The sequence below is a fragment of the Phocoena phocoena genome, chromosome 3 (genome assembly GCF_963924675.1).
Source record: "Phocoena phocoena chromosome 3, mPhoPho1.1, whole genome shotgun sequence".
NCBI classification, from domain to species: domain Eukaryota; kingdom Metazoa; phylum Chordata; class Mammalia; order Artiodactyla; family Phocoenidae; genus Phocoena; species Phocoena phocoena.
The window spans coordinates 118,211,120-118,232,791 of record NC_089221.1 but is presented as its reverse complement, the minus strand read 5'-3'; the positions used below and the strand labels follow the sequence as shown (position 1 = coordinate 118,232,791).

Here is a 21,672-nt window from a genome sequence, read left to right as displayed (position 1 = left end):
TGGTTAAGAATCCACCTGCCAATACAGGGGACACGGGTTCAAGACCTGGTCCGGGAAGATCCCACATGCCGCGGAGCAACTAAGCCCATGCGCCACAACTACTGAAGCCCGGGCACAGAGAGCCTGCACTCCACAACAAGAGAAGCCACCGCAATGAAAAGCCCGCGCAACATAACGAAGTGTAGCCCCTGCTGGCCGCAACTACAGAAAGCCTGCCTGCAGCAACGATGACCCAACACAGCCAAAAATTAATTAATTAATTTTTTAAAAAAGTAACTGTATAAAAAAACAATAATAATGTAATCTGTTCCTAGAGTATATGTATAATTGAAAGGCATAATATTAAAAGAAAAAGTGAGAGCAAGTAAATGGAGTTATTATTCAAGGTCCTAGCATTGTCTGTAAGTGGCAAAAGTATTAGTTTAATCTATACTAAACAAGTCAATGATGCTTGTTATAGTACCCAGGAAATCAATAAAGAAATTAGTAAAAGAATGTATAACTAAAAAGATAATTCAGGAGAAAATGAAATAATTATAATATACTAATCCAAATGAAGACAAAAAAGAGGAGGAAGAGAAGGGAATTTTTAATAATTTTTTAAAACCTACAGCAAACATAATTAATAATAAATTATTGAAACCTTTCATTTAGAGTTCATAAATAGACAAGAATGTCCACTATTGCCAGTTCGGTTTAACAGAGTACTAGTGGTCCTACCCAATCCCATAAAGCATACTAAAGATATAAGGATTGGAAAGGAAAAAATACAACTCTCAATATTTTCTGATAGAATGATTGTCTATATCAAAAAATACAAAGCACCTATAGACAAATTATTAGAATTAATAAATTATCTTAGCAAGTTAGCTGAATAACACGTCAATAGAAAAATACAAAATATTTTCATACGTATCATTAGTAAACAGAGAAAAGATTTTTAGCTTAAAGTTGATATTTATAATGATCACAAATGACAATTATCTAAGAGTAAATCTAATGAAAGATGTATATATAGGACCTCTACACAGAAAATTATAAAATATTAAGAACAATTACAGGTTATTTAGATACATAGAGCATGCTCATGAACCGAATGACATTATTGTAAAGATGTCAACTAGTTTCACGTTTCTCAGTAGATACGATGCAGTCCAAATCAAAACCTCACCGAGTTGTTTTTATGGAATTTACATACAAATTTAAGTGGAAATGAAAGAGGCAACATGACATTAATGAAAAAAAAGTCAAATAGCTTACAACAATAACAACAAAAAGACCATGGTTATATAACAGAAAGGTGTTTTATAAAACATGTGGAACTCATCTTTTTCAAGTGGTCTTGCTTCAGTTGAATATCCTTGGGGAAAATTAATCTTGACCCCTATGTTCCAATAAAGACAAAAAATTCAAAATGGATTGTATATGTAATGTGACCAATTAAACAAAAGACACCACAAGAAATTATCTTCATGGAACAGGATCAAGAAGAAAAGAATGATAAGCTGAACTTAACTAAAATTAAAAATTTCTATTCACCAAAGGACAAAAGAACAAAAAGAGAAGTCACAGTGTAGAAGAGTGCAAAATCAAGAAAGGGGTTATATCCAGTATATGAAAATTTTCAAAAATCAGTAGATGAATACAACAGCATAGGAAAAATAGGTAGGAGACTTGAACAGCTACTGCACAAAATAGGATCTAAAAATGGCCAATAATAATAACACCAAAAGGTGTTCAACCTCAATTACAAATCAAGAAACATAAACACATCCAGCAAAATGGCAACAATATAAATAAACTAACAATGCCAAGTTGTGGAGATGAAGAAGAATAGGAATTCATACAGTGCTAGCATGAGTGTGAACAGGTAAAAGCATTTGGTGAAACTGATTGACATTATCAATTAAAGAAGAAGATATGTACATAGGTTATGTTCCACTAATCTCGATCCTAGCTAAATAATAGAGAAAAGTGTGTACACGGACATTGAAAATGTTACAAATATATTGATGGCAGAAATATGTGAAATAGACATAAAGAGAAATAATGTAAAATTCTCAAGAGTGGAGCAAATAACTCACACCCTATTCATAAAACAAAGTACCAGAGAACATAATAAATTAAATGAACTCCAAGTACATATGGCAATATGGATTATTCCATACAATGGTGAATGATAAATATGAAGAACACACAAACACATGCACACACATAATACATTTTGTGCAATTCCATTTCGATAAAATTTAGGAAACAGGTCAAAATCATTTATAAAGTTAAAACTGTGGCTACATTTGGGAGAGAAAGAGGGGAAAGATATTTGGGAGGTGCATTTTAGTGGCTTCTGGAGTGGAGGTAATAGAAGTTTTCACTTCCAAGTAGCTGATAGAGCTATAATATTCATTCTGTGCACTTTTCAGTGTATTATGAGCAAATAACAAGAAAATGCTCTCTAAAAGCTGATTACAACTGAAAACAAGTAGGTGAAGATAGTAACCACAAAATTTATAACACTAATTATAATATGCATTGAATAAGAATAAAAATAAAACAACATGTATTGCCTTAGTGTCCTGTAATTCTAAAAGATTTTAGTTTAAAAAGGTATGTAAGAAGTAAACATTTAATTCAGAGAAATTTGGTTCTGAGAATTTTTTTAATTAAGAAGAAATTGATATACTTAAAGAATATGAGGGACTTCCCTGGTGGCTCAGTGGTTAAGAATCCGCCTGCCAGTGCGGCAAACACGGGTTGGAGCCTTGGTCCGGGAAGATCCCACATGCCACGGAGCAGGTAAGCCCGGTCGCCACAACTACTGAGCCTGTGCTCTACAGCCCAGTCGCCACAACTACTGAGCCCGTGTGCCACAACTACTGAAGCCCGCGTGCCTAGAGCCCGGGCTCCGCAACAAGAAGGCACCGCAATGAGAAGCTCGCGCACCGCAACGAAGAGTAGACCCCGCTAGCCGCAACTAGAGAAAGCCCGCGCGCAGAAGCGAAGACCAAATACAGCCAAAAATAAATAAATTTTTAAAAATTTAAGAATATGAGACTTCAGAGTAAATAAAGGATATTTATACACTAACCTTTGAAAGAGAATCCTCAGCTGCTGGCTGCTGATCCTCTCTGTCCCCAGAGTCAGGTACACTGGGGCTGAAGGCCATGAGATCTGCTTTGGGCGGCCCCTCACCAGAGCACACCCTCTGCCGCCTCTGCTGCGAGTAAGACCAACTCCCCACCGCGCTGGAGCACACCAGCGTGGGCTTCCCGGGCCCGCACGCGCCCTCGCTGGGCGGCGCCGAGCACCGCAGCGCCGTGTACAGCAGCAGCGTGAGCACCAACAGGCTGGACACCGCGCAGATGGCGATGATCAGGTACACGTTCACATCCACCAGAGCGGCCTCCGCGCCAGCGGCGCCCGTCGACGCCCGCGAAGAGGCCTTGGGCGCCTGGCCGCTGTCCTCCAGCGACAGCAGCACGGTGGCCGTGGCCGTCAGCGCCGGCTCGCCGTGGTCCTTCACCAGCACCAGCAGGCGCTGGCGCGGCGCGTCCGCCTCGTCCAGGGCGCGCGTCGTGCTGATCTCGCCCGTGTACAGCCCCACGCGGAACGGGCTGCGCGCGCCACCCACCGCCGACTGCAGCTCGTACGACAGCCACGCGTTGTAGCCCGAGTCCGCGTCCACCGCGCGCACCTTCGCCACCACGTGGCCCGCGCCCACCGACCGCGCCACCAGCTGGCTCAGCGCGCCCGCCCCGACGCCCGGCCTGGGCAGAAACAGCGCGGGCGCGTTGTCGTTCTCGTCCAGCACGAACACCTGCAGCGTCACGTTGCTGCCCAGAGGCGGCACGCCCGCGTCGCGCGCGCTCACCTGGAACTGCAGCAGCTCCAGCTCCTCGTGGTCCAGCGGCTGCAGCGCGTACACCTTGCCGCTCTCCGCGTGCACCGACACGTAGCTCGACAGCGCTCGCTCGCCCACCCGCCGCTCCACCAGCGAGTAGGACACCAGCGCGTTCTCCTGCGCGTCCGCGTCCCGCGCCGACACCGTGAAGATGTGGCAGCCGGGAGGGTTGTTCTCCTTCACCAGCACCGTGTACTCAGGCTGCGCGAACGCGGGCGCGTTGTCGTTCACGTCGGCCACCTCCACGGACACGCTGGCTGTGGCTGACAGGGAAGGCGAGCCCCCGTCCCTCGCAGTCACCCCCACCTCATAGTTCGCCACACTCTCGCGATCCAAGGCGCTGTCCAGCACCAGCGAATAGTAATTCTTGAAGGTGGACACCAGCCTGAAGGGAACACTGGGCGACAGGGTGCAAGTCACTTGCCCATTGACACTGGAGTCGAGGTCGGACACACTTATCAAGGCGATGACGGTGCCCAGTGGAGCGTCTTCCCTAATTGGGAGGGACAAGGACTTGAATTCCATTACTGGGACATTATCGTTGGTGTCGCCAACTTCCACCATAACTGTACAATGGCCAGAAAGTGGGGGCTGCCCCTTATCAATGCCCTCTACAAGAATTTCATAGGATTTGCTTTCTTCAAAATCGATATATCCCTTTACCATAATTTCTCCAGTAATTGGATCTATGTAGAACTTGGATTTCACATTTGGTAAAATATCAGTTGAGAATGAATATGTAATATTCCCATTCAAGCCTTCGTCTAAATCTGAGGCGTTAAGTTTAATTACCAACGTTCCATTAGGAACATTTTCCAGTAATTTCACTTCATAGAGTGTTCTGTCGAAAGCTGGGGCGTTGTCGTTGGCGTCCAGCACTTTGACGAGTAACTGAACGGTGCCAGTTAGTTCAGGTTTGCCGCCATCAGAGGCGGTAAGCACTAAAAAAATCTCCGGGGCTTCTTCTCTGTCTAAAGGTTTCCTTAATACTAACCCAAGACGTTTTACTCGCTCTTCATAGGATGGTTTTTCCAGCGAGAAATACTCACTGGGGCTCAGTGTGTAAGTGAGAAGAGCGTTGGCCCCAATGTCTGCATCGGAGGCGCCCTCTAGTGGAAACCGAGAGTCAAGCGGCCTGGATTCAGCCATAAACAGATTCTTTTGTGTTCCCGGGAACACAGGAGGATTGTCGTTTATGTCCTTCACCTCCACCTCCACATGGAACACCTGCAGCGGCCGGTCCACGATCACCTCCAGGTGGATGCTGCACTCCACGCTCCGCCCGCACAGCTCCTCCCGGTCGATCCGAGAATTCACAAACAAAATGCCATTCTGCAGATTTACCTCCAGAAGGTCCCCGCGGCCTTTGGACGCCACCCGGAACAGGCGCGGCACCAGCTCCGCCAGCTCCAGCCCCAGGTCCTGGGCGATGCGGCCCACGAAGGTGCCATGTTTGGCCTCCTCCGGGACGGAGTAGCGGACCTGGCCGCTCCCGACCTTCCAGGTTGCAAGGAACAGAAGTGAGAGCAGCAAACGCCGGTATTCCTGGCCGATTCCCCAGGAAAACTCCATCTCAAGCCCGCAGTGCTTTGTTCTCATGAAGGGGGTCTTGTTTCAAAATGAAGAGATATCTCCTGACCGTTCAGTCCAGTCCCACTGCATCCTCCATTTTTCAGCATCTGGATGGTGGATGCAGCTTCTTTACAGTAAGAATAGGAGGGATTTTTTTTCTTTCTTTCTCGCTCTATCGGATCAATTTTATGGTACAGAGCGACATCATGTGGCTCCAAACTGTAAGTAACAGATTCTGGAAATGCATACTCTAAGTCTTAATTATTCTTTCATCCATTCCGCCTTTGGAGAATAGAATCTCATTTTGTACTACTGGGGTACACATTTTGCACCACTGAGATACACATTTTGCACCACTGATTTATTGTGATCCTTAGTTTCACCACAGGAGCAGCTTTCACTTCAGTGGAAATACTTTTTTCATAGAAGTTTTAAGTATTTACAGAGACCGAACTGTAGTTAACATAGCACTTTGCAAATATACAATTGGCAAAGTGTTGGTTAGGAAATTCATGACAGGTTTTGTGTGTGTGTGTGTTCCTGAGAGTGATGAAAGGTAGTTATTAATGATGACACACTCTTCATCATTGGATTTTACATTCCCGGTGTTGAAGATTTCAGAGAATTAAGCTCTAGGAAAACTCTGATCTCCAAAATAAGTCATTGAAAGAGAATTTCAAAAATGTTTGAAAAAGGAAGCAAAGACCATCAGCACTTAATTGAAAGTCTTCCTTGCTGTGGACAAGGAAGCTTTAACAAGGAAGTAGGATGTTTCGGTATATAATTTGTGTTGGGAAGTATTCCAGATAATTTTATTCAGTGGAACCTATTCACCTCCCATGAGCAAGATGGGTATTCTCATTTTGTCTCTTACAGTTTATAAACGCTTGCTTGTTCTCCAGGATCTAATATGCCTCAACTTGTATTCTCTCCTACAGCACTCACATATTTTAGTCAAAGTGGACAATTTCCTGCTTCCAATGACATTTTTCATGAAACAGATATACTCATTTCATTCCCTGCCTAAGTAATATCCATCATTTCCAAACTCTTCTCAAAGCAGTTTCCCCCATTATATAACAAGTTAAAACTTCCTTGACCAACAAAGACTTTCATGATTAAGCCAATTGGGCAGGCATCTTTATTTTCTTTTATACTATAGCATCTAGATAAAATCACTTGGGACATTTATTACATTAATTTCTCTTTTGTAGGCATTTGGGTATGTGTGTCTAATCCTCCATTTTTGAAGTATAAACTTTTAAAGAGAATATTTGTGTTATAATTGTTTAGTAGCTCAGAATACTTACTGAATATCTGCTGAACATTTACCCTATAGAATGGTCTGGTTTTCTTCAATTGCTTAGTAAAATGCATTAAATTAAGGTGGTCATGCAGCTAGTTAAGAAATATGATATCTCAGCAACCTCTATAATTTTCCAGAGATACAAAAATATTTTCCTTAGACATTGCTCTACTTAAGGTATATTTCAATTTCCACATTGAAAACCTGGATTTTAGCTTAGTTTTCATTCCAGTTCCTGGCAATCATGATCTTTGAGACATTAATAGTTCTAATGGTCAATAAAGAATTCCCAAATAATAGAGCATAATATATTTCCCTGACACACACAAAACAATATAGAAGGACATGATGGTAGCTATTTTAAAACTTTCCTTGACTTTTATGTTCATAAACCTCTTACTCCGTAGTTGTCTAAGACAAAAAAAAAATCAATCTAGTGAAAATAGCTCTAGGCTCCCTTTCTACGAAAAGCCACATTGCCCCCCCATTTTTTCTGAATTAAAACATAAATCAAAGTAGTTTCACTGTTCCAGTACCCAAACTGCAGATTTGTGCAAAAGGATTAGTGTCAAACACACTGAAAGGAAGTGAAAAGGACTCCCTGTCCATTTACTTTATTTTGCAAGTAATTAAATGCATAGATGAGGTATGCGAAAGAATAGAAAGGATATTTGTTTGGGAGCTATTCACTATTTACCAGGTATACAGACAACACACCTCTAAAGGGAAAAACTCAAAAGTCTTTAAAATGTCTTATTAGCTGAGAATCATGTTAGTCAAGAAGTTGAAGAGGAGGACTTCCCTGGTTGCACAGTGGTTAAGAATCCGCCTGCCAATTCAGGGACACGGGTTCGGGCCCTGGTCCGGGGAGCAACTAAGCCTGTGCACCACAACTACTGAGGCTGCGCTCTAGAGCCTGTGAGCCACAACTACGAAGCCCACGTGCCACAACTACTGAAGCCCCCATGTCTAGAGCACAGCGTGCTCCGCAACAAGAGAAGCCACCATAATGAGAAGCCTGCACACCGTAACAAAGAGTAGCCCCCACTCGCCGCAACTAGAGAAAGCCCGTGCGCAGCAACAAAGACCCAACGCAGCCAAAAATAAATAAATAAAATTTAAAAATAAAACTATATGCCCATTTGTACTAAAAAAAAAAAAATTGAAGAGGGGAGCTGGATTTGAAGACTGAAGTCCCACATCCTGGAAGACAAGAACTCTGGATGGCCCTATTATTCACAATAGGATGAAAATGATACCTAATAAAATAAACAGTGAACTGAGGTTAGACATGCTGTGGCTCATACTTGATGGACAGGAGGCCACAAAGGACAGTGCCAGAAAGAGGAAATGGAAGTGGAAAAAAGGAGGATTATGTATTTTATATGTTGGCCTATCCCACAATGTCATTGAGTATTAATCAGGTTTCACCAAGGAAACTTGAACAAAGAAGTAGGAAGTTGTAGTACATAACTTGTGTGGAAAAGTATTCCACACAATTAGAATGGAATACACCGGAGCAAGGTTGGTATCTTCATTTTTGTCTCTAATGGTTTAGAATACTTGCCCATTCTCCAGTCACTAACATACCTAAGCTTTGGTTTCCAGTGGCAAAGAAACTTCAATGGGTGACCAACTTTTTACTAGGGTAACTGACCAAATACCAAATAGGGGAATGAATGGAAAATAATTTCACTTCCAGTTATTTGGAACTTTGTACTTGCTACATGACACACATTAATAGGTTGGTATTCAGAGGAGGGTCACCAGTAATAACATTGACATATTGAACTTTTTGGACATTAGCATCATTAATACTGCATGTAAAAGAGGTTAATAATAAATAAGTTTTGCTAATTGAATAGTTTCAAAATGAGATATACAGTATTTTTCTCTACACTGTTCAGATAGAAAATATTTCTTAACAAGATTAATAATATTCTTTCGAAAGCAATATTTTCTAAATTATGATATACTAAAGAGAGTATTAAAATTTCACTTCCTATTGAATGCTTACTAATAAAAAGTAGTGAGAAACAGAAGGGAGAAAATGATACAGTTCTAAAAGCAATAAATTTATTATTCTAATTTTTTTTTACCCAATTGGAAAACTAGCAACAATACACAGTATTGTCAAATGTGAGCACAAAAATTAAAACAATCATGTTCAAGTAGAAAGAAGGAACTGAGAATACAGATAAATGGATAAGTGAGTAAAAGAGGCTCTGTAGGAGACAACAGGCTTAATAAACTAATGTTTGAAACAGAATATGTAAAAGCATAATAAAAAGGAAGAGTGTCAGTGACATTTGGACTAACATCCAGTAGGAATTTCCAATAAAAAGTGTCATAAGTTACTGAAGCATTGTGCAGGTATTAGCATACCACAGTTTAAGTCAAATATTCTAATCAATTCAATTTACCCTGGAAAATATACTTAGTTTCTATCCAGATTTGTAGCAATAAAATAATTCTACAGCGACTTTTAAAAACCTGCAAGTATGGGTCTTACCATTTATTGCTGATTCGGTTCAAAGACATTAGTCACAAGAAATTCAAACACTTTAACCACAAAACCAATACCTTGAAAACTCTATTGACAGCAACAAGACTAATTAACTATTAAAATGTTTCCAAAGGAGTAGTAACGTTGAGAATTAAAAACAAAGACAGTTTTGAAAGGATTTTTAAAAGTTACTCACCTTAGCAGGAAGATCAACCTTCACATCCGTCTGCTCTTCTCTATCCCCACTAATGGGGCCCGGTGGAAGACAGGGGCTGAAGGCCATGAGGTCTGCCTTGGGCGGCCCCTCCCCAGAGCACACCCTCTGCCGCCTCTGCTGCGAGTAAGACCAGCTCCCCACCGCGCTGGAGCACTCCAGCGTGGGCTTCCCGGGCCCGCACGCGCCCTCGCTGGGCGGCGCCGAGCACCGCAGCGCCGTGTACAGCAGCAGCGTGAGCACCAACAGGCTGGACACCGCGCAGATGGCGATGATCAGGTACACGTTCACATCCACTAACGCCGTATCCGCACTCGCGGCGCCGGACGACGCCTGCGAAGAGGCCTTGGGCGCCTGGCCGCTGTCCTCCAGCGACAGCAGCACGGTGGCCGTGGCCGTCAGCGCCGGCTCGCCGTGGTCCTTCACCAGCACCAGCAGGCGCTGGCGCGGCGCATCCGCCTCGTCCAGGGCGCGCGTCGTGCTGATCTCGCCCGTGTACAGCCCCACGCGGAACGGGCTGCGCGCGCCACCCGCCACCGGCTGCAGCTCGTACGACAGCCACGCGTTGTAGCCCGAGTCCGCGTCCACCGCGCGCACCTTCGCCACCACGTGGCCCGCGCCCACCGACCGCGCCACCAGCTGGCTCAGCGCGCCCGCCCCGACGCCCGGCCTGGGCAGCAGCAGCGCGGGCGCGTTGTCGTTCTCGTCCAGCACGAACACCTGCAGCGTCACGTTGCTGCCCAGAGGCGGCACGCCCGCGTCGCGCGCGCTCACCTGGAACTGCAGCAGCTCCAGCTCCTCGTGGTCCAGCGGCTGCAGCGCGTACACCTTGCCGCTCTCCGCGTGCACCGACACGTAGCTCGACAGCGCTCGCTCGCCCACCCGCCGCTCCACCAGCGAGTAGGACACCAGCGCGTTCTCCTGAGCGTCCGCGTCCCGCGCCGACACCGTGAAGATGTGGCAGCCGGGAGGGTTGTTCTCCTTCACGAACACTGTGTACTCGGGCTGCGCGAACGCGGGCGCGTTGTCGTTCACGTCGGCCACCTCCACGGACACGCTGGCTGTGGCTGACAGGGAAGGCGAGCCCCCGTCCCTCGCTGTCACCACCACCTCATAGTTCGCCATACTCTCGCGATCCAAGGCCTTGTCCAGCACCAGCGAATAGTAATTCTTGAAGGTGGACACCAGCTTGAAGGGTACATGATGAGTCAGGGTGCAGGTCACCTGCCCGTTGGCACCGGAATCGCCGTCAGAAACGCTGATCAGAGCGATTACCGTTCCTAGTGGAGCATCTTCTAATACAGGTAAAGAGAGTGATTTGACAACCAACTCAGGTACATTATCGTTGGTGTCCAAAATTTCCACTACAACCGTGCAGTGATCTGCCATTGGGGGATTTCCTTTATCTGTTGCTTCTACCTGGATTTCATATAACTTAGTGAACTCGAAATCTATGTTACCCTTTACACTGATGTATCCATTAACAGGGTCTATGTGGAATTTCGACAAAGTATCTGCTGACATGTCTGTATTGAAAGAATACACAATGTCCTTATTTATCCCTTCATCCAAATCAGAGGCGTTAACAGTCACTACTAGGGTACCGTTTGGTGCATTTTCAAATAATCTGACTTTGTAGATCGTGCTCTCAAACTCTGGGGCATTGTCGTTTACATCTACAACGGTGATCTTCAGTTGAATAGTACCAGTGAGTACTGGTTTCCCACCATCAACTGCTGTTATAAGTAAGTGATGCTCAGGAGTGACCTCTCGATCTAAAAGTTTTTTCAGCACAAGTCCAAGTGATTTAATTTCCACATAATTTCTTTTAACATCCAAGGTAAAATATTCATTGGAGTTAAGAGTGTAGGTCAATAGCGAATTAGCTCCGATATCTGCATCTGATGCGCCCTCTAGCGGAATCCGAGAACCAGGCGGCCGAGATTCATAAATAAACAAATTTTTTACTGCCATTGGAAAAACCGGCTGGTTGTCGTTAATGTCCTTCACCTCCACCTCCACATGGAACACCTGCAGCGGCCGGTCCACGATCACCTCCAGGTGGATGCTGCACTCCGTGCTCCGCCCGCACAGCTCCTCCCGGTCGATCCGAGAATTCACAAACAAAATGCCATTCTGCAGATTTACCTCCAGAAGGTCCCCGCGGCCTTTGGACGCCACCCGGAACAGGCGCGGCACCAGCTCCGCCAGCTCCAGCCCCAGGTCCTGGGCGATGCGGCCCACGAAGGTGCCGTGTTTGGCCTCCTCGGAGACAGAGTAATGGACCTGGCCGCTCCCTGCCTCCCAGAATAGGAGGTGCAGAACCGAAAGCAGTAGTCGCCAGACTCCCCGACCTTCTCTCCAGAAAAATACCATTGCAAGGGTTTTTCCAAATATTGGGTCGCTTTTGCATCGATCAAAAATTTAAAAATATTTCTAGTTCCTTATTTTTCATTTCTTAATCATTCCGTGCACGTATTTCAGAGATGGTGAGGAAAACCAGCATCTTAGTACGTAATAAATGCTGTACATCTTTTGTGGTGAAATACCTTGCGGTAGACAGCGACATCATGTGGCTAAATGTGTAAGTATTAAATAAATGTATTTACCTTTTTTTCCTTCCATTGAACTTTCCCCCATTTTTTTCCCCTGTAATTTCCTTCGAGCACTCCTCAAAGTCTTCATATTTTATCAAAATATATCCTTAGAACTTTTATGCTAATTCATGACTTTAAATTAGGCCAATCCATGGCATATAGTTAAATATAGTAAAATAGTGATTACTATTATAACAGTAGTGGACATCTTTTGGAAATATTTCCGATGTGACAAGTACTATTTCATTTGTTTTAGTAGGGTTATCCCATTAAATTCTCACAACAACCCTCTGAGGTAGGTATTAATATGATTCACTTTTTACAAACAGTGAAGTGGAAATGCATACAGGTTAAGTAACTTAAAAGTAATATTAACTGGTGGTGTTGAGTAGGATCTCAATATGATTCAAGACTCATGACTTTAACCACTTGGCCACAAAGTCTACATTTTACAGAAAAATCGGGTCTTTGATATTTGTAACCGTCAAAACAACAGACATTGAAAATTTTACTTCTACATTACTATGGCAATCGTTAATTTATAAAATATGTTTCTTACTTTGTAGAATGTCTACGAACCACTCCTGTGTCCTTTATCCAACAAATGCAACTTTGTTAGCTGTCTCAGCTGTTTATATAAAGATGCCACAAGTCAGTCTTTTACAGTGCAGTTATTCTGTAAATTTGGTTTTTGTTGCATGAAAACACTGTGTGTTTGGATATTTGTTATATTCATATCATACCAAGGAAAAGTATATTAGTTTTTTAAATTTACACATCACCTGTACATTTCAATTTACCTGTATATCTTAACATGTTCACAATATGAAATAATTCTGTTTTTAATAATCTCCACTCTGGATGAATTTCTGGATTCCAATTTGTTTAAAAGCTGTTACTTGTAATAATTGGTGTTTAACCAATTATTAAAGAGAGAAAAGTAACTTTGGAATATGACTCACTCAACACATGTAAGACTAGGCAATGAAATATACTAAATGTCTCTGTAAAGTTAGTAAAAGGCATGCATTCTCTGAGCATTTGGAAGCTGAGCAAAGAAAATTCATGGGAAGAGGTTGAATTTAGAGAGGTAAGAGAATGCCCAGATTTTTGCTTATAGTCGGACTCTTTTAAAATGAAATCAAACGTGTGCTTTAAGGAAATTCCCTGGTGCTCCAGTGGTTAGGACTCCATGCTTCCACTGCCAAGGGTACAGCCAAAAACAAACAAACAAAAAATGTGATTTAAATATTAGGAGAAAAGTTTTCATACGAGGTTTTCCATGTACTCATTGAATGCAAGACTGCATTGCAACTTACTCATATTTTATCATTCACATTTAGAATAGAATAAATTATCAATTAAATTTTAATGTATAAATAAGTGAATATTTTAAATTAACTTTCTCAAGAATATAAGTAAAGAGGTAAGTTACATTAATGATATTTGTTAATATCAAACAGATAATTTCTAATTGATTCTCTTGTACTAGTTCATGAAAAAGAAGTAAACATTTAATGGGTTTCCCTGGTGGAACAATGGTTAAGACTTCCAATGCAGGGGGTGCGGGTTTGATCCCTGGTCGGGGAGCTAAGATCCCACATGCCTCGGCGCCAAAAAACCAAAAACATAAAAAACAGAAGCAATATTGTAACAAACTCAATAAAGACTTTAAAATGGTCCACATCAAGAAATCTTTTTTTAAAAAGTAAACATTTAAGAATTATTTTGGAAAAGAGTGTATCTAGGACATAATTAAGATATCAATATGCCAGTTAGTGCTTTGATGGATCTTAAAAGGTAGTAGCTAGTTTTAAAATGAGAGACAAAATTTAAAAATTTTAAATATCATGGACTTCATATTGAGATGGCTTTCACAACTTACTGTAATACTTCACATTTCATGACATTTAAGTGTATACTATCTGCAAATTGGAATGGCACAGGGAATTTATAACAGAGGAGATTCCATAATGATTATTATGAGATGAAATTAATACTAAAGTAACTATATGAGTTTAAAGTTGTGCTAATGTGTGGTTAAGGTATCAGTGAATAATATCTACTCTCACTTAGACATCTCTTTTGGCAACTGAATCAAGAAAATGTAAATAAGGAATAAGAAATCAATAAGAATTTATACAGTGATGTATTGTGACTCCTGGAGATATGAGTACACCTGGATATAATTTTAAATCTTACCATTTACCTAGAGTAGAAATGTAGTAGCCAGACTTCCAGTAGGACAGATTCCATCTGACCATTCACACTTTCTGTACACTAGTCTCAAGAAGGTGGTGAGTAGCTATAGTACTCTAGGTGGGATGACTCATCCCAAGAAAGAGCTTCAGCCATTTGTTTTTCTCTGTAAAGCCTCAGATGAACTTTTCTGATTCCCAGGAAATATATACTCACTGTATTTTGAGGCTTATCAACTCTAAGGCGCTAATATATTTCCCACAGGAACAGATTATCCTTAAATGAAGTTCAGTATTTTCCCACCAAACTCCTCAATTCCTTTAATAGCAGATCCCAGATAGAAATGATATTCTGGCCTATCTGTGAAATGGCTAAAGCTAAGATCACTTAGTGGAAGTTATTTCTTGATTCATCAATTCATCATTTGGGAGGAAATAAACCAGCAAATAACTAAGGACAAAAGAGTAGTAGAAGACAGTAATTTCACCCCAAGACATCTTCCTTTTGTTGAAAGAAAAAGTGTTTTTAATTTCCCTTCCAAGTGTAACATTTACTTATTTACTCATCAAGTTTAGTGTTTTAATTACCCAACATAGTAGTTACCAATGAAAATGTAGTCATTCAATGCCAGTCTTTGCCTTTTGGAAAAACTCCAACTTCATTAGGAATATAGTTGCTGCCAGGTGAAATTAAGTGAGCTCAGTCTTGGAAAATGTTATCACAGGCATAGTGTGTGGTACCAAAGGAAGGTGGTCATTCTCTGCACAGTGGGAGGTCTGCATACATTAGTCCAGTGATATACTTTAAGCGTGACTAAGCACCCCCAGTAACATAAAGACTGGGTTAAAGTACTCTCCACTTGTATGAAGAAAAAGTCCCACCACCTGGTCACCCCACAATGTGACTTTTTTAATTAAACAAAACTGAGGGAGATTTTTTTTCTCAATAAACTCTCTACTGTGCCTTAAAACTCTAAGGATTTTGCAAATGTGAAATCTTTTTACTACTGAAAGACATACCTAAGATTAGCAATGATTTCTAAGTGATGTCATGTGTTGTAATGAGTTATGATATATACTTTGGATGTCTTGCCGTTAAAAATCTGTTCAGGCTGCTTTAAAATACATGAAAAGAAAAACTAACATATTAAGTGTTGAATAAACAGATAAAGATAAATGAATTCTTTTTTTTTTTTTTTTTTTTTTTTTTTTTTTTTTTTTCGGTACGCGGGTCTCTCACTGTTGTGGCCTCTCCCGTTGCGGAGCACGCGCTCCGGACGCGCAGGCTCAGCGGCCATGGCTCACGGGCCCAGCCGCTCCGTGGCATGTGGGATCTTCCCAGACCGGGGCACGAACCCGTGTCCCCTGCATCGGCAGGTGGACCCTCAACTACTGCGGCACCAGGGAAGCCCGATAAATGAATTCTTGATCAAAAGAATAATTTAGGAAATTCCCAGCATATTCTGACAGAATGGATGGTGTAAATTGAAAATATGTATTCCATAATCATCCTCTTTAAATTTTTTCCAATTATGATTTTTTAATTTGAGAAAAAATATTTACACGTAATGTTAAGCTTTCAAATTTTGCTGAAGTGTTTCCTCAATACTTTAATCCTATTTTTCATGGCAAGATTTAATTAAGGAAAATCCAAAATGTAAAAATAAGAAAAGCATTTAAGTTCTTCTCAATGCAAGAAATTGATTTCTAATTCACACCATATATTGTACAAGAAAATGATACAAAATGAAAGCAAAGCTATGAATCAAAATAATTAATAGAATGTGTATGGCTGATTCATTTTGTTGTGCAATGGAGGCTAACACAACGTTGTAAAACAACTGTACTCCAATAATAATTAATTTTAAAAATTAATAGAATCATAGAGAACAAAGAAAATAGAACAATTTTAGAGCCGACAGAAAAAACAAATTAAAAGACTCACCTTTCCGAACTGTTCTGATTCTGAGAGTTGTTGCCTTTCTTCTGCTGAGTCTGGACCTTGAGGTAAGCTGGGGCTGAAGGCCATGAGATCTGCCTTGGGCGGCCCCTCCCCAGAGCACACCCGCTGCCGCCTCTGCTGCGAGTAAGACCAGCTCCCCACCGCGCTGGAGCACACCAGCGTGGGCTTCCCGGGCCCGCACGCGCCCTCGCTGGACGGCGCCGAGCACCGCAGCGCCGTGTACAGCAGCAGCGTGAGCACCAACAGGCTGGACACCGCGCAGATGGCGATGATCAGGTACACGTTCACATCCACCAGAGCGGCCTCCGCGCCAGCGGCGCCCGTCGACGCCCGCGAAGAGGCCTTGGGCGCCTGGCCGCTGTCCTCCAGCGACAGCAGCACGGTGGCCGTGGCCGTCAGCGCCGGCTCGCCGTGGTCCTTCACCAGCACCAGCAGGCGCTGGCGCGGCGCGTCCGCCTCGTCCAGGGCGCGCGTCGTGCTGATCTCGCCCGTGTACAGCCCCACGCGGAACGGGCTGCGCTCGCCACCCGCCGCCGGCTGCAGCTCGTACGACAGCCACGCGTTGTAGCCCGAGTCCGCGTCCACCGCGCGCACCTTCGCCACCACGTGGCCCGCGCCCACCGACCGAGCTACTAGCTGGCTCAGCGCTCCCGCCCCGCCGCCCGGCCCGGGCAGCAACAGCGCGGGTGCGTTGTCGTTCTCGTCCAGCACGAACACCTGCAACGTCACGTTGCTGCCTAGAGGCGGCACGCCCGCGTCGCGCGCGCTCACCTGGAACTGCAGCAGCTCCAGCTCCTCGTGGTCCAGCGGCTGCAGCGCGTACACCTTGCCGCTCTCCGCGTGCACCGACACGTAGCTCGACAGCGCTCGCTCGCCCACCCGCCGCTCCACCAGCGAGTAGGACACCAGCGCGTTCTCCTGAGCGTCCGCGTCCCGCGCCGACACCGTGAAGATGTGGCAGCCGGGAGGGTTGTTCTCCTTCACGAACACCGTGTACTCGGGCTGCGCGAACGCGGGCGCGTTGTCGTTCACGTCGGCCACCTCCACGGACACGCTGGCTGTGGCCGACAGGGAAGGTGAGCCCGCGTCCCGCGCTTTTACAACCACCTCATAGTTCGCCAGGTTCTCGCGATCCAGGGCGCTGTCCAGCACCAGCGAATAGTAATTCTTGAACGTGGACACCAGTTTGAAGAACTCATGGGGGGTCAGGGTGCAGGTCACCTGCCCGTTGGCACCGGAGTCGCGGTCAGACACCGTGATGAGGGCGATGACTGTTCCCAGCGGAGCATCCTCTCGGATGGGAAGTGAAAGAGACGTGATTGAGACTTCTGGTGTGTTATCATTGATGTCCACAAGTTTTACTGAAATTTTACAGTGCCCAGACATTGGTGGAATTCCGTTGTCATACGCAATGACTTGAATCTCATAAGATTTCACTTCCTCATAATCTAATTGTCCCTTAGTTCTGATTTCCCCTGAGCTGGGATCTATTTTGAACTTGGTCTTTATATTGGGGGACACATCACTACTAAATGAATACACAATCTCGCTGTTTGATCCTTCATCTGCATCAGAAGAATTTAATTTAATCACCAAGGATCCCTTTGCGATGTTCTCTAACAATTGTACTTTGTAAACTGATTGGTCAAAAGTAGGTTCATTGTCATTCACATCTAATACCTTAATAAGCAATTGAACGGTGCCTGTGAGCTCAGGTTTGCCCCTATCAGTAGCCACCAGTAACAAATTAATCTCGGCAGTTTCCTCTCTGTCCAGAGATTTCCTCAGCACAAGAGACAAAGACTGGCTTAGTTCATCATTTGTCTGTATATCTAGAAAGAAAAACTCACTGGAGCTGAGCTTGTAGGAGAGAAGAGCATTTACTCCGACATCTGCATCAAACGCCCCCTCTAGAGGAAACCGCGAGTCAAGCAGCCTCGATTCGTGAAACCGGATAGTCTTTACTGTCACTGGAAATACTGGCGGATTGTCATTAATATCCTTTATTTCCACCTCCACATGGAACACCTGCAGCGGCCGGTCCACGATCACCTCCAGGTGGATGCTGCACTCCACGCTCCGCCCGCACAGCTCCTCCCGGTCGATCCGAGAATTCACAAACAAAATGCCATTCTGCAGATTTACCTCCAGAAGGTCCCCGCGGCCTTTGGACGCCACCCGGAACAGGCGCGGCACCAGCTCCTCCAGCTCCAGCCCCAGGTCCTGGGCGATGCGGCCCACGAAGGTGCCGTGTTTGGCCTCCTCGGGGACGGAGTAGTGGACCTGGCTGTTCCTGGCCTCCCCTGCAGCGAGGAGCAGAAGCAAGAGTAGCAGACACCCGACCTCTCCGCCCCTACTCTTAGAAGACACCATCACCAATACTCAGCGAGTTGATCAAATTAGAATATCATGTTTTGCAAAATTTTAAATATTGTCCTCTAGTCTCTGCTCAAGTCCTGCTGCTTCTCTTATTGTTCTGTCTCTCTGGAGTGACAAGAGGGCCCTGGGTATTTTTCTTCCTACAGAATACACTGTAGTAGACAGCGACATCATGTGGCCAAAATGTAGGCTCTACTATTTATTCTGTAGATTTAAAATTAAACAATTGTCTAGTCTAAGTTTATTGATAGCTTTCATTTAGGGAAAATATTTATTTTAAACTCTGAAATATATCATTCCCCCCTTTAATTGTGTTAAAAACATATAACAAAAAAAAATAACAAAATTTACCATCTCATCCAGTTTTAAGTATACAATTTAGTATGTTAAGTATATTCACATTGTTGTGAAACAGATCTTGAGAACTTTCATCTTGCAAACATGAACCTCTATCTATACCCATTAGAAAACAAATCCCCTTTCCCACCACACCACACCCCTCTAACCACCATTCTACTTTCTGGTTCTATGAATTTGACTACTCTATGTACCTCACATAAGTGGAATCTTACAGTATTTGTCTGTAACTGGGTTATTTCACTTAGCATAATGTCCTCAAGGTTCATCCATGTTGTAGCATGTGATGGATTTCCTTACTTTTTAAGGCTGAATAATATTCTGATGCATGTATATACCACAGTTTGTTTATCCATTCATCCATCTGTCCATGGATATCAGTGTTGCTTCCACCTCTTAGCTATTGTGAACAGTGCTATTATGAGCATGGGTGTGAAAATATCTCTGAGACCCTGCTTTCAGTTCTTTTGAATATAACAGAATTTTTTCTCGGTTTCTTCACATAAAACACACAGGAATCAAAGGGTATTTATTTTTTACTTTATAAATTGAAAATATATTTATATATTCCATTTTTAGTTTGTTTTCTGAACTGTTCACAGATGTTCGTAAATTAACAATTCATTTGTTCCTCATTTGGATAATGTATTCTTAATTAAGAATGTTCCCTTTTCTACTACATTTGGATTTTCATTCAAGAACAGTATAATTGACCTCTTTTTAGTGTTATTTGAGAATATCTTATTTTAATAATTCTTAGCTGTCCCGTTCATACACAAAGAATATGAAAATATGATCAAGATAACATAGGAATAAAATAAAATTAATTGAGGGTGGGTCAGTGTTCAAAATGCATAAAAGTTATTTTCAGTTACTCTAAGAAGGTCACAAACTTTGTTTTCAGCAAAGAGGAAAACAAAATTAACTGCAAGATTTATAGTGTCCATAAAAGAAAAGAAAAATCCCTGCTAAAGAAAAACTAGCTTTTCCTAGTACTGAAAACCAATGCTAATTTCTCCCTTTATTCCAATATCTTAAGATACTTATTCACACCATCTATAAAGTATATACTTATATTAATCATACTCTAACAATGAAACCCAAGTAAACTGACTTAAGCAAAAAAGCAGAGCATCATTTATTGTCTTATGCATGGAAATAGACAATTATTTACCAGTTTCAAGAAGAGCAAAAATGGCCAAAGTAATAGGCTACCTATTTTCAGGCCACATTTAGTGATTCTCAGCAGAAAAAAAATGCCCTTTTCCTAATATCCCCAGCAAAAATCCTAGAATATCACTTCCTTTGACCCAGTTTAGATGATGTATCTTTCCTTTAGTCAATAGTTGTGATGGTTCTCACATTGGCCAGACATTGGTTGCTTATGCATCCTTGAAGCCAGGAGATGAAATCAGGCATGCCTAAATTATGTGGACTGAAAATGAGGAGGCTGGTTCTCATGAAGACCAGTGCAAGAACTCATGTACCCAATTTCTCCTGGAGCTTAAACTACACATAGCTGCAGACTGGCCATTATATCATTACATAGTTGCAATGCAACTGCATATTAGTAACACCCCGTAGTTTTTTTATAATCAGTGGCCACTCTGGCTACTGTTGACATATTAAGGAATTACGCCTAGAATCCAGATATTAGCTCTAGGAAACACGGCTCGTTTACGGGAATTTTTGCAATCCTATAAGGTAATTTTGCTAGATTTTGAGAATGACATGTCTGAAGGTATGAGGTACATTCTGCTGTTATTCAGGGTTTCTGAGGACCTAGAATGTCTCTCTCCCTTCCCTCAGAGAGATAGAGTACCATTGCCAGAAATCCAAGCACATTTCCCCTAATGGGGAAAGAGACTGAGAAGCCATGCTCAACAAATACCACCAAGCTTGTATCTGTAGTGGTTAGAATAGTAGCCCCCAAAAGATATATCCACCCAGAACCTTAAAAATGTGTCTTTATTTGGAATAGAGATCTTTACAGATATAAATAAGGTAACCCTAACCCTAGCATTATCCTAGATTTGGGTGGGCCAAAAATCCAATGACAGGTGCCCTTATAAGAGACAGGAAAAGAGAAGATGCACAGAGACACATGAAAGAAGGAAATGTGAAGACTGAGGCAGAAATGGGAGGTATGCTGCCACAAGTCAAGGAATGCCAGGAGCCACCAGAAACTGGAAGAGGCAAGGAAGAAGTCTCCCCTAGAGTCTTCAGAAGGAACGTCACCCTGCCAACACCTTGTTGAACTTTTGGCCTCTAGAACTGTGAGAGAATAAATTTCTGTTGTTTCAAGCCCCCAAGTTTGTGGTAACTTGTTGCAGCAGCACTACAAATCTAATATACTATCCATTGCTACAATTATATCCTTTGCCCTTATCAAAGCAAACTGTCAATTCCTTAAGATTTATGTGTCTGAGCATTTATTCTTGAAAAATCCTCATTCAGGTCTTTCACAAAACTACAACAAAGCCCCAGAAGGAAAAAAACAAGGGGAAACGGATGCTAGGTAAGAAAAACAAAAAAAGAAGAAGAGGTGCCAAAAACATTTTAAATTCCATTTATTTTTCTTCTCCTGCTTTTTATATAAAAATAAATCACTACACAATAATTTTTTCCATGGAATCCAAGTTACCTCATCTACTTAATGGTCAGATACCTTAGTGCAAG

General features: G+C 42.9%; 3 protein-coding genes across 3 annotated transcripts; all 3 read right to left on the bottom strand.

Moving 5' to 3' along the window:
- Window positions 1-3,076: 3,076 nt before the first annotated feature.
- LOC136119940 (protocadherin alpha-4-like) lies at window positions 3,077-5,500 on the bottom strand. Its single transcript, XM_065873295.1, has one exon. It carries the CDS (start codon window positions 5,498-5,500, stop codon window positions 3,077-3,079), a length of 2,424 nt encoding a protein of 807 aa, XP_065729367.1.
- A 3,966-nt stretch (window positions 5,501-9,466) lies between these two features.
- LOC136120001 (protocadherin alpha-3-like) lies at window positions 9,467-11,875 on the bottom strand. Its single transcript, XM_065873407.1, has one exon. The coding sequence runs from the start codon at window positions 11,873-11,875 to the stop codon at window positions 9,467-9,469; it is 2,409 nt and encodes an 802-aa protein (XP_065729479.1).
- A 2,142-nt stretch (window positions 11,876-14,017) lies between these two features.
- Window positions 14,018-18,630, bottom strand: LOC136120254 (protocadherin alpha-2-like). Its single transcript, XM_065873696.1, is given in 3 exon segments — window positions 14,018-14,021; window positions 16,186-16,223; window positions 16,225-18,630. Coding segments are annotated over 3 exon segments (2,448 nt in total).
- Between the last annotated feature and the right edge of the window lie 3,042 nt (window positions 18,631-21,672).

What these genes read in the sequence shown, in the direction of transcription:
- LOC136119940 (XM_065873295.1), bottom strand. Translation starts at nt 5,500, where the DNA reads ATGAGAACAAAGCACTGCGGGCTTGAGATGGAGTTTTCCTGGGGAATC.
- LOC136120001 (XM_065873407.1), bottom strand. Translation starts at nt 11,875, where the DNA reads ATGGTATTTTTCTGGAGAGAAGGTCGGGGAGTCTGGCGACTACTGCTT.